The sequence below is a fragment of the Centruroides sculpturatus genome, unplaced genomic scaffold (assembly GCF_000671375.1).
Source record: "Centruroides sculpturatus isolate CEXI.00-Female unplaced genomic scaffold, Cexi_2.0 scaffold1567, whole genome shotgun sequence".
Lineage (NCBI taxonomy): Eukaryota > Metazoa > Arthropoda > Arachnida > Scorpiones > Buthidae > Centruroides > Centruroides sculpturatus.
Window position 1 is genome coordinate 28,727 of NW_019385751.1, and position 11,990 is coordinate 40,716.

The 11,990-nt window shown below is 31.4% G+C and overlaps 1 protein-coding gene across 1 annotated transcript in view; it reads right to left on the reverse strand.

Moving 5' to 3' along the window:
* Positions 1–11,233, reverse strand: part of LOC111641783 — a 35,296-nt gene extending 24,063 nt beyond the window's left edge. The window contains exon 1 of the mRNA XM_023388000.1: positions 10,738–11,233. Within this exon, the coding sequence (XP_023243768.1) occupies positions 10,738–10,851 (114 nt within the window). The 5' untranslated portion in view covers positions 10,852–11,233. The remainder of the gene's footprint in view (positions 1–10,737) is intronic.
* Between the last annotated feature and the right edge of the window lie 757 nt (positions 11,234–11,990).

An 11,990-nucleotide genomic window follows, 5' to 3' on the forward strand; every position in this document is an offset into this window, starting at 1 on the left:
ATTTTGTTCTTCACCTAACATAAAAATATAGCTTTAAATATTTAATGACTTATATTTAAATCATCTTACCTTATAAAAAACTTAGTCAAATAAAACAATTACAGAAATATTAAAATAAATCACTTCGTTAATCACAAAATTGGACGAATATTAAAAGCGAAAACTAAACACGTGCACACCCTGCTCCATGTAAACAGAGAGGTCAGGACTCGTGCTGACGTCACTAACTTGCCATTCCTGGCTAACATTGTAGAATAGGGATCTGGATATCCTTGGTAGTATACAGTCCTTGGTACGAGTCACTTAGATTTTACAAATACGTGTGCCTGGCTGTGAACGGCTCATGCATTTGTAAAATCTAAGTGACTCGTACAACGTGGAATTCATATAAAACGGAATTATCAACAGTATTATAGGGAGGTCGACTGTATTTTTTTCAAAAATTTCTGGTGCCGCCTGTTTTTCTTTCTTTGCGACGAAAAATGTTTGTGACGATTATAAGCAATTTCATATAGAAAAGGTCTGTTGGTATTATATATTCTTTATTTATTAACATATACGGCCGATATACTAGGAATTAGAGATCGAATCTGGGTAAACAACTTCGCTGGAATTTTTCATGAGAGGTCTCTCCCGGATATATCGGGCTTCGACCCTCATCACCCGGTCGCTCCGTTGTGGTCCTAGCCGAACCCACGATGGGCATGGAAAAAAAATGTCCTTTTAGTGACCACAGAACAGAAACAATCCAAAATAACAAATAAAAAAGTTGTTGTATCAGTTGTAATATTAAGAAACAGGTTACATTATATTTACTCCAAGAAACTAACAGATTTTCCAAAAAAATAACTGAAGGGTTCAAACAGTTTGAGCTAAAAAAATATACAGTAGGAAAAGTAACAGAATATCGACATTTATCTAGATAGATATCAATAATAAATTTTACATCAATATTTGAGGAATAATTTTATTCTTACTATAAATGTCTGGAAACTAGCCTATTTTCACATATTTACATTTACACACAAGATTTTTCATTCAAGACATAAAGAAAAGAGTTAAACTTCATTACAATAACATTAAAATTTATTATATGAAATTGCCAGTTGGTAAAGGATTGTGTCCAATATTTAAGGTACAATACAAGCTTCATTTCTTATTTATGTAGGCGATTCTACTGCAATTAATCCCATTGTAAAAAAAAGGAAATTAAAATCATTAGCTAATAATGTGCTGTTAGTTTTCATCAACAAATCAGTTACTGCATCTTTCCAACTGCAAATTTCTAAACGTCGCGGCATTGTTTCTTGAGGAAATTCTTGTAAAAATTTTTGAAAAAATAATTTATATTTATAGATAATATTAACAATATATAAACTTAGTAAAATATTTATAAGATTACAGCATTATTAAATATTTATTTAACTTTCAAAAATACAGTACATTCGCGATAGCCGCCCAAATAATCGCGTGGTTACGGAGTCATTCCACCGTTCTGGAGGACCACCCGTGAATGAATCCTGGCATTTTCTGGATTCATTCACGTTCCTCACCTCCGGCCCACCTGGCCGAACCCACGATGGGAGTTTCAAGCCCATCGTGAGTTCGGTCGCGTAGTGTCCAGTCCAATTGAAAAAAAAAATACACTTAAAAGCAAAAATTATATTTTGTCTCAATTATAAAAATATTAATTATTATAATTTTTTAAAATAAATAAAAAATATTTTTAAATAATAAATAAATTATTATTTCGTATTAAATTAGATTTTGGCGGATATATATGTTACTTATTTTACACGATTCTAAACAATCGGGCTACGAGCATTGGTTAATATGGTGTCTCTGCGAATCAAAAAACCCGGTAAAGTTGGTTACTAAGAAGGTTCGAAAACAAAAAATTTCGTCATTATTTGAACACGATTGTAATAGTAATTTGTTTTGAGAACAGTCTTCAATTAAAATGTCGTACAATTATGTTGTGACGGCACACAAGCCAACTGGTGTTTCTGCATGTGCTACTGGTATGAAATTGACGATTTTTGTCTTTTTAAATTTCATATTTAAATAATTATTGGTTAATTTCAACGCCATTTATTTATTACTCGTTGTCGAAGTCATTTATAAACAAATTCTCATTCGATTTTGTTCTTTATGGATACAAATTGCGTACGATATCATTTTCATCAAAATATTAATTAATGTCCCCCATTTGATTCCAAATTAGAAGAGTTCCAAAAATATACAAATTTTTTTCGTCTTAAATTATTCAATGCCTTGTCTTATCCAACAATTAAATGCTTATTTTAACATTGAATAACAGTTTAAAATTACATAATATATGTAACAATGTCTTTAAATCCTGTATATTGTTTTTAATTTTAGATTTGAAGTTTTTCCAAAAATTTATTAGAGAAATTTGGAAATAATCTGCAAGATAATTGTTTTATAATTGTAAATAATGTAATAAATTTATTATATATAAAAAAAACTTGTATAGAAGTTTAATTAATGCTAATATTTAACACATTTAAAGAAAAGTTTTGTATGAAATTTTAAAAATCATTTGGGAGTTTTTTTCTAATGTTAGATTGTATCAAAAATGAAATTATTGACTTTGTTGCGACTTTATTTTTGTTAAATAGAATATTTTAATGAGCGTGCTGCTTTCCCGGCTTAAAATATTTACGTAAATTTTTTTCCTGTAAGTTTGTGTATTATTAGTTTTTATATTTATTACTGTATTATTTTTGTTCTGATATATATTGAATATGCAATAGTACTATTACTGCTAAAATCAAAACGATCAAACTGGATGATGTAGAAATAACTAAAAACCTTTTTTAATTCTTTCGATTTACTATTTGACTTATGTTTAGAGGTCCGCCTTTTTCTCTTTCGTCTTTATTATCATCTTTCAATATTTTTCTGTTACGTCATTTCTTACTTTCTTGCCAACCTAATTTGTTTCTCCATTGTTTTTATAAATTGTTTATTAGATTGACATGTTATTTACACATCATATAATTATAATATCTGAGTTTTTTTCGTGCTGGTTATTTATATTCTTTCTGATTTACTTATTTTTAGGTTTTTCTTAATAATAATTTCATTGCTGTCCTCTTCATCATTTTTTTCCTGTCTCTCAAATGATTTATATTTCTGCTTCTTACAGCAGTACAAATCTTACTATAGTTTTGAAGACTAATTTTGTTGGTTTGTTTTTTATCATATGCTGTGCCTAATGTTTCATTATTACTTGTGTTGTTTTTGTTTTCTTTGACTCTGCCTTATATCCTTTGTAAAGAGAAAAACTGCATCTAAGTACTTAAACTGTTGTATTTATTATAGGGCTTCAACTTTTATATCTGAAAAATATACTTGTATTTTTTTTTGTGCCCACCAGTAACCAAGTGGATCATCACCAAACATTGGTAACAACTTACACTAAGACCAACTACTACCAAACACTGCTAGTTGGTACCAGTGCCAATCAGAGAGGGGACAGGAGGGGTAGCTTCATTGGGCCTCAACTTGGCAACTCAATATGTTAGACAAAAATATAGGAGAAGGCAAAGTGATTTGCTAAATTTTAACATTTATAAAATTAAATTCTAAATTTCTGTAGGAGTTGTCAGAGAGGATTGAGAGATATGAGCCAGTCCCTGATTGACTAGAAGTATATCACCCTGACCAACCCCAGGCTGGAGGGGATGTTCTTCTGGCCAATCACTACACACACCCACACTAAAAAGTTATCCCTTCCTCCATCTCTGAATCCCACTCCCAGCAAAAAGGGCATAAAAGCAGAGAATGAGGTCTGTTTGGTCAGTTCTGTGCTAACAGTGTTTTATGATACTAAGAGCTGCCGCAAACTATAACTTTGCAAGAGCAAAACACTAGCAAGCGTGTGCTAGCACACCTGATAAAGACCACGTACAATTATCCCTTTGCTAGTGTCCCGAGCCTCGCATTTTTTCTGAAAGGCCCTGCTTGGTAACATGTTTGTGCCCAACCAATAGGTTGGCCTTGTGGAGTCTCTCTGGTTTTATTCATGTGTTTAAGATATATATGGGAGCCAGTTTCTCGTAGAAAGTCCTTCAAAGAGGCACTCCTTCCTTGGCAGATTGTCCATGCATTGTTTTGCATTAATTTTTAACTTTCATCTTTTTTGCCACAGTTAAATTCTCATTTGTAATTTTACTTTTATATCTATTGTAATAACAATAGATATATAAAAGTCATCTTTGAACAATATTTTATAATCTCCTGTATCTGTCTATAATCAATACAATCAGGAAGAGACTTAATGCTGAATCTTGGTATAGGCAGACTTTCAAGTGGCTGAGTCTTGAAAAACAATATATATATATATAAAACTGTCTCAAACATTAGTCAAAGAATCAAATATTTTATCATAACATTTTCTAACAATACTAATACAGAGGATGAGATGTTTGATTTTACTAAGTTTTAATTTTATTTTAAAATTGATTTTTTGATTGACCTTGTGAGACTGAAAGAGTATGCAGAAATCTTTTTCTGACTAAGGCCTGGACACCACATTACCTGAAAACAAATTCAGAAACAGAACTGAAAAATAGAGTTTTTGTTATAAGTAATAGATATGTATATATAGAGTTTTTGCTGTCAATTATGTTTACATTTTAACTTGACCAAAATGAACATTACACAGAAATGCACCACCCGTTGATCAGTTCTGTAATCCCTGTACACTTTCCATTTCTGCTCAGCTTTGTTCCCTATTTAAAGCATTTTCTAACTAAATGATTCCACTTTAGGATCTCTGTGCAGTATACCAAACTTTCCAGATTTCATGCCGATTGTTGTTCATAGTGTTTTAATGATGCATCCTTAAATTTTTTGTATTTTTTGTTGTATAGACATCTGTATTTTCTGACTTCTTCAATAAATACTTCTAAATTGATTCTCATTCTCTTTGCTATACTTTCTACCATTAAAACAATATTACACATGAATATTAAAATGCTACACATCACAAATCTGTGTGTTTTTATTGGTTGCAGTACGACAGAAAAGTTAAATAATTTTTAACTCTGCTTTTGGTCTTGTTTCTGTCCAACTGAATGTTCCAAAACTGAAAGTTTCGTCAGTTTGGTTATCAGCTTTATAATTCTGTTGCAGATTTAGGTGATGTGGAGTCCAGGCTTAACTTCTTATTCAAATCTTCTCTAATGATCCTTTGTTTTATCAGTTGTGATATTTTAAGTTGCTTGGATATCATACTCTTTAACATCATCAATTTCCTACTTAACTGCTGAAGTTCTGACAAGACATCCTTCTGGATGATGAAAACCCATTTTTTTTTTTTTTTAAATCTTAGCTCATTAAAATTAATAATGCTGCATATAGATTTGAGAAATTACAATACTATTATTATACACTTATTTTAAAATGCAACAGGATGACAAACCGAGTTTCTATCATTGACTGCCAAAAATAATCAAATTTCTTTGGCATTTTTGAGTAAAAAATGAGATACTTTGGAAGTAGAATGTAAAATGATTGCTTAGCAACAAAATACAAACTTTTATGCAACAGTTTGTTCCATTTGAAATTACACTTCAATTCAAACTGAGTAAAATAGCATGCTTTACCCTTTGTATATATTGAAATTTGTAAATAAAAAAATGTGTATGTATTTGATTTTTGGTATTTTATATAAAAAAAAACAGCAGCAGCTTACCTGTTTAAATTACATTTGGCCAAAATGTTTTTCCTCATTTTGCATTTTGATCTGGCATGTAATGTGCAACTCATAGAACTAACATAGAGATCTGGGAATATAATGGTATGAAACGACACTGTGCAGATATGAGACTATTACAAGTTTTTATTAAACTTAAGATTTTAGTGTAAATAATATTTACCACTAAAAAATCAATCACACAATGTGCAAATGACTGAAATGTTGGTATAGTTTTTTTTACTGTATCTAATCTTTCTACTTAACTATCTCAAGAAGTTGTTTTGGTATAGACTTGCATATGTCCATGATTATAACTTGAAATTAGTACCTGAATACCTGACTGATTAATCAGGTCTTCATGGTCGTTGTTGATCTTGGCATATCTGCATTCTAAAAGATGCCAAATAATTTCTACAATACTTGGATCTGAACTTTTCTTTCGGGTCATTTCAGAACATTCATATTGTTGGCTAGATGACCCATTACGCTTTGTGTGTTGATACATTATCCTGTTGCCTTATTCATTTTTTGTAGCCAAACTGATGCTTGATTCATGGGAGAAACATGTGCTTGAATGTTGTTCGATAAGCACTGCTATTATACTTCTGATTGACAACTTTTACATTAGATTTGTCATTGAAATGACTGCCTTCTAAAATCATAACACTTCCTCCATGCTGCTGGTGATAGCTTGGTGCAGTGAATCATAACTGAGAATATGCATATCATCTGAATCATCTGGAATTTGCCCATCACCATCTCTCTAAAGTTACTAATTATAATATGGATGTTTTTTTCATATGGAAAGTAATTTTCTCTGAGTGGCTAGACAACTTGTGTAGCAGTGACTTCATTGCATTAAGATGAAACGTTTCATGATAATACAATGATGTCACTGATAAAAAGCTTTAAACCTTCACTCTGTTCATCAAATAGTCTGTATTTTAGTTTAAGAAAAATAGAAATTTTGACATCAGAGAAATATCTTAGAGGGATAAACAGCATGTGTTTAACTACCAAATAAATGTTAGTACTAAATATTACACAAGTTTCATGTAGCGATGTTCTCCTTGTAAGTTAATAATGTCCATTGAGTAGCTGTTGTTCAATTGAAACATTTTGTTTTTCTAGGCTGATATAACTGTTCTTTCTCCAATCATCTGTTTCTCAAATCATAATTAAATAGGTCTGTAGCCATTCTAGTTTTGCTTCATCTAGTGTTTTGGTAAATTCAACAGATGCCTTGGATATTTCTGGCCCTTTTTCATTCTCTGATATATTCCTTTTATTTTTCCTTTCTGTATGATCTTTGCTGATCCTTCCATCCTTTGCATATGGTGTAAGTTGTTAATTTTCAATATTTAGCAAAGTTTTCAATTATTTCTTTCCATTTCTCTTAACTTTAATAGTTTATACCTTATCTTTACTATCTTTTCTCAGGCAGTTCTATGTATAATTTTTTCTTTTACTTCAGTTTCCAGTTTCATAAACCATCCTTGCATTGTTTCACAATGAGCTATTTTTATTGCTGTTTTAATTTTTGCTTATTTAGCTATAGCTTTTTTTCCATACTGGGTTGAAATATATTTGCAATTCTTTAAATGCTAACTTTTTGCATCAATAGACTGTGTTTCTGACTTTCATTATCATCGTTATCTGGTTTATTTAATTTTTGGGCAACTCAGTCTCTCTCTTACTGCTGCTGTTAATATCTTCTTAATTTTCTATTATTTGTTCTCTATCACTTTATCATAATCAATTTTTTCCCTCTTTCTTATATTACTTTTGTTTATATTCCTTTTTTTTTTTCTGTTGCTTTGTAACTCATGTTTTAATTTTTTTTTTACATGGAATAATAATGAAGCTAAATTTCGATGAATAGAGACAATTTTAGTATAATATAAAAGTAATCTGATAACTGCTACTTAACAACTGGTTATTATTAGATAAAAATGAACATTACAAATACCTAAGATGCCAGCGAGGTGCACATATCTTAGGTATTTGTAGTGTTCATTTTTATATAATATAAAAGAATGTAAATTCAAAAACTATAGTTTTTTTAAAGTTTAAAGACAGATTTTTATGACAAAGACTTGGCAGTAAAAAACAGAAAAACTATGATAAAAAGAAGATATAAATTAAGATGATATAGCTAATGATTTTTAGAATGAAACTTATCAACAACTTTAGCTGCATATTTTATGTATTATGTTTAAATGTTCATGGATTCAGAACATAGTATGCCTCAAATTTTCAATTTTTAGATTATTTAACAAGGTCAAACTTCTATTCTATTTTCTACGTAATAGATTGATTGATTGATTGGAATTTGATAACTTTAAATTCAGATGGATAATGAAATATTTACAAAATTAAAATTTTTCATTTGTAAAATTTAAGAATAACAATATTCCAAAATTAGTAGAGATGGGGAGTACTATCTACAAATATTCCAATACTTGAATACTTTCTAATATTCGAGATTTCGAATATTATGCTGGAATATTTGNTTTGTTTTACTTTTTTAAAAGCATGTTTGCCTAAATTGTGGCCCATTGTAATGTTACACGTGATAAAAGTGGCCTGCGAAACAATTTGGGTTGGCCAGGCCTGACTTAAATAATAATTCTAAATCAGTTCAGTCTACGACAAACTAGTTAAGCCTAAAGTATTTAGGCCAGTGTTTCTCAACCTCTAACGAATCGTCACCCCCTTCAATAAAACTGTTACGTATCGCCCCCTTCACTTCAAAATTCCGATGTCGAGGGCCAAGGCTAACACCAAATTTGTACTGCATTGAATAGACTACTGTAGTGACTAATGTTATTTGTTTAATTATTGTATGATATAACGAATAAAGTATCTAATTATTCTTAATATAATATTTTACTATATCACCCAGAAAATTGTTTTTCACCCCCTCAACATGGAAAAATGCCCATATGGGGGCGATATCGCCCTGTTGAGAAACACTGATTTAGGCCAAACTAGATTGTCCTAGGCTAAACTAGTATATCCTGACATGCGTAGGATAAACTTGTTTGGCCTAGGACGGGTCAGCAACCTGCGGCTTGCGAGCCACATGCGGCTCTTTGGATGTGAAGCTGTTCCATTTGCAAATTTTTTTTTTTTTAAAAAAAAAAAAAAAAAAAAAAACATTTAAAAATCGTTCTGAATCAATTAACGAGGATTAGGCACTGATTCTATCTCTCAGCCACTTGTACTCGCTTTTCACCGCACCCCTCCCCCGTAACACGCGTCGTCACTGTCGTCAGTCCGTTGGAAGCTCTCGAATGACGCTGTCGTTGGATGTTTCTATTATCTAATTTGTTGTGAAAAACACTACTTATATATGAATAAATAGATATTTTTTTTTATGAATAAATAGTTTTTTTTATCAAAAAACTTTATTTATGCGAGTACTATTTATTGTTGGCAAGAAAAAATTTTATGGCTCTTTAAAAACTTTGAAATTTTGTAAATTGTAATTTTGGCTCTTCTGACTCAAAAGGTTGCCGACCCCTGGCCTAGGACAAATTAGTTTGGCCTGAAATCGGGTTTGACCGGTAACACACACACACACACACACACACACACACATATATATATATTTGGAATTCTTGAGAATTCCATAATCCTGCATCTGCAGATGGGTAGAAATGCTACTGATAATTCAACATTGAATTACTGGTAGTGTTCCTTTATCCCTGCAGACACAGGATTAAGAAATTCTCAAGAATTTTCTAATTAATATATATAAGCATAGACAACATTTTAAGAGTTTTAAAGCAGAGAAATGTTTATGTAAAAGCATATGTGCAATCACAAATGAATTGCGACTCCACTTGGGTTTCATTCCTGTATTTGAATCACTGTTCTACACCAGTTCTAAACTCTTTAATATTTTATATACAGTATTTTGTATATATAAAAAGTAAGTCTATTTGTATCATTTAGAGATGATATGTCAAATATTTTCACAGCCATATCTAGTCAAGAGGCCATAGTTTAGGCATCACTGTTTTACACTAATACATTAGTATAACAAATGCAAAATGACCAAAAGTACAAAACAGGAGCAATAATCAAACATCTTTACATACCCGATATGTTGTTAAATAAGATTATCATTTCTGTACACCTTGCAGTAGCGAATTCTTTCAAAATTGTTAAAACCACCACATTTCAATTGAAATTTTGGCTGCTGGCTCTTATGGCCACAATACTAGCTTTTTTCAAAATTACAGGTTGAGAGCTTTGAAGCTGCCACTTCAACTGCCTTGATACAATTATACCTCTGAATGAGATGGTTGAGATCTTATTAGAGCTATAACTTTGCCCATAGGAGCAAAAAAGTGAAACGAACCACACCTCTACATGTGACTCTTTGCAAGATACAACCCCCCAAAATTATCCTACTTCCAGATCTCATGTGATCGTGAGTGATGTTGCTCCACTAAGACTACTGCATTTAACTATTTAGCCCAAGAAACTATGCTGGCTTTAAATAGCCCACTTGACTGTTTGGAGTACTTGATGCTATATAGTTTTAGGGAGTGTGGGGCTCATCTCCAAGAGGATACTGAGGTGCAAGTGATAGGGAGCACCAAAGTGCACAACTACACGCAGAGCATCAGCAACTACAGGTCAAGCATCAGTCATTAAGGTCACAGGGAGTAGAGCAACTAGGTGCGGAGCACCAGCCAAGCAAGGTGAGCGATCACTTGCCTTGATTGACACACAGCATGGAGAATAGACAGTATACCGGTAAACACTAAAAACTGATCTTTGGAGACGAACATCTCGTGAAGGGTTGCATATACATGTTTGGTTCCTTTGACTTCTCTCTCTTACAAGGGGTCTACAGTTCTGGGGGAACCATAATTGAGGGTTCAGAGTTTACGAAATTGTTTACTGTATAAACACGTATTAATTAAACACGTGTAATTAATAGATATTCAATTTATGAAAACTACAGAAATAAATTTAAAGCTGGAATTTCTTACCCAGACAGTACAGTCACGTGTCGCACAACTCGCGGGATATTTTTTAACTATTTCCAAGGTAAAACAAGATGAAACACAAGCAAAGATAAATAAAAAACCGAAACTAAAAAACATTCTTAAAATATCTCTTAAATAAAAATGTAAGCATGTCAAATCCGTAACTTTAAAATGTAAATAAATCTACATCATATAAGCGACACCCTAATTAATGAACGACCTATGAAACTTAAAATTACTTTCGATTTCGTTGATTGGGCAATTTCCCGTCAATAAACGGGAAATTGTCCAATCAACGGTATGAACGAATAAGTTTACGTCAACAAGTTCGTCATTCAAAATTTGGCACAAGATGGCACTAGAAACTTTTCACAGAAATTTCGTATTTTTCCTCAATACGTAATGGTGGCACTCAGCCTTAAGTTGCTTGTTTTTCTCTCTTTTTCTTTCTTTTTTTCTTTTAATTAATTTCTTAAAAACATTATACAAGCGTGACTAACTAACAGTAGACCCAGCCATCGTGATTTTCTACTGAATTTATTAGCGAAAAATATGACGTTGAGCGCTCAACAGATGGCGATAGGTGTAACTATACTCTTACAAGGTCTATAAACGTAAAGTCAAGACCAAGGACTTTAAACTTAGAAAGAGCTAAAATCTCCATATTAACAAAGAAGAAGAAGAAGGACTTTAAACTACAAGGATAGCCAGTTCCCGTATATTTATTAGCGTGACCTTGGATCTATGTGACGTCACAACAAGCCCTCTACTTCAACATGACAGATTTTTCAAATAACAAAATACGATAAAATATTAAATCATTTCTTAATTAATTATTAAATTACTACTAAATGCAAACTACTGTAGAATTTTCGGATTTAATAAGTGCGTCAATAAATTTACAAGTATTTTGTCTAATATTTATTTAAATTAATGAGCTATATTTTTTATTATGTGATTATCTTACTTAACTTTTTAATTTTTTTTCGACAATCACCATTTTCAGAAGGCATTCTTTTCAATATTTTATAGTTTTCTTGTTTAAGATTTCTATAATTAATTCTTATTATAGTTCTTAATTTACAAAAATCTTTTATTAAAGTAAAAGGTAAAACTGTTTCCACTGACTAATTCTGTACAACTCCGGGGCCTTTTTTATACGATTCATCGTGATATATTTCGAAATATTTATTCCATTCTATAATTTTTGCTAGCCATTCATCAGTAGGTTTAATAAGCCCTCCATAAGATAAATG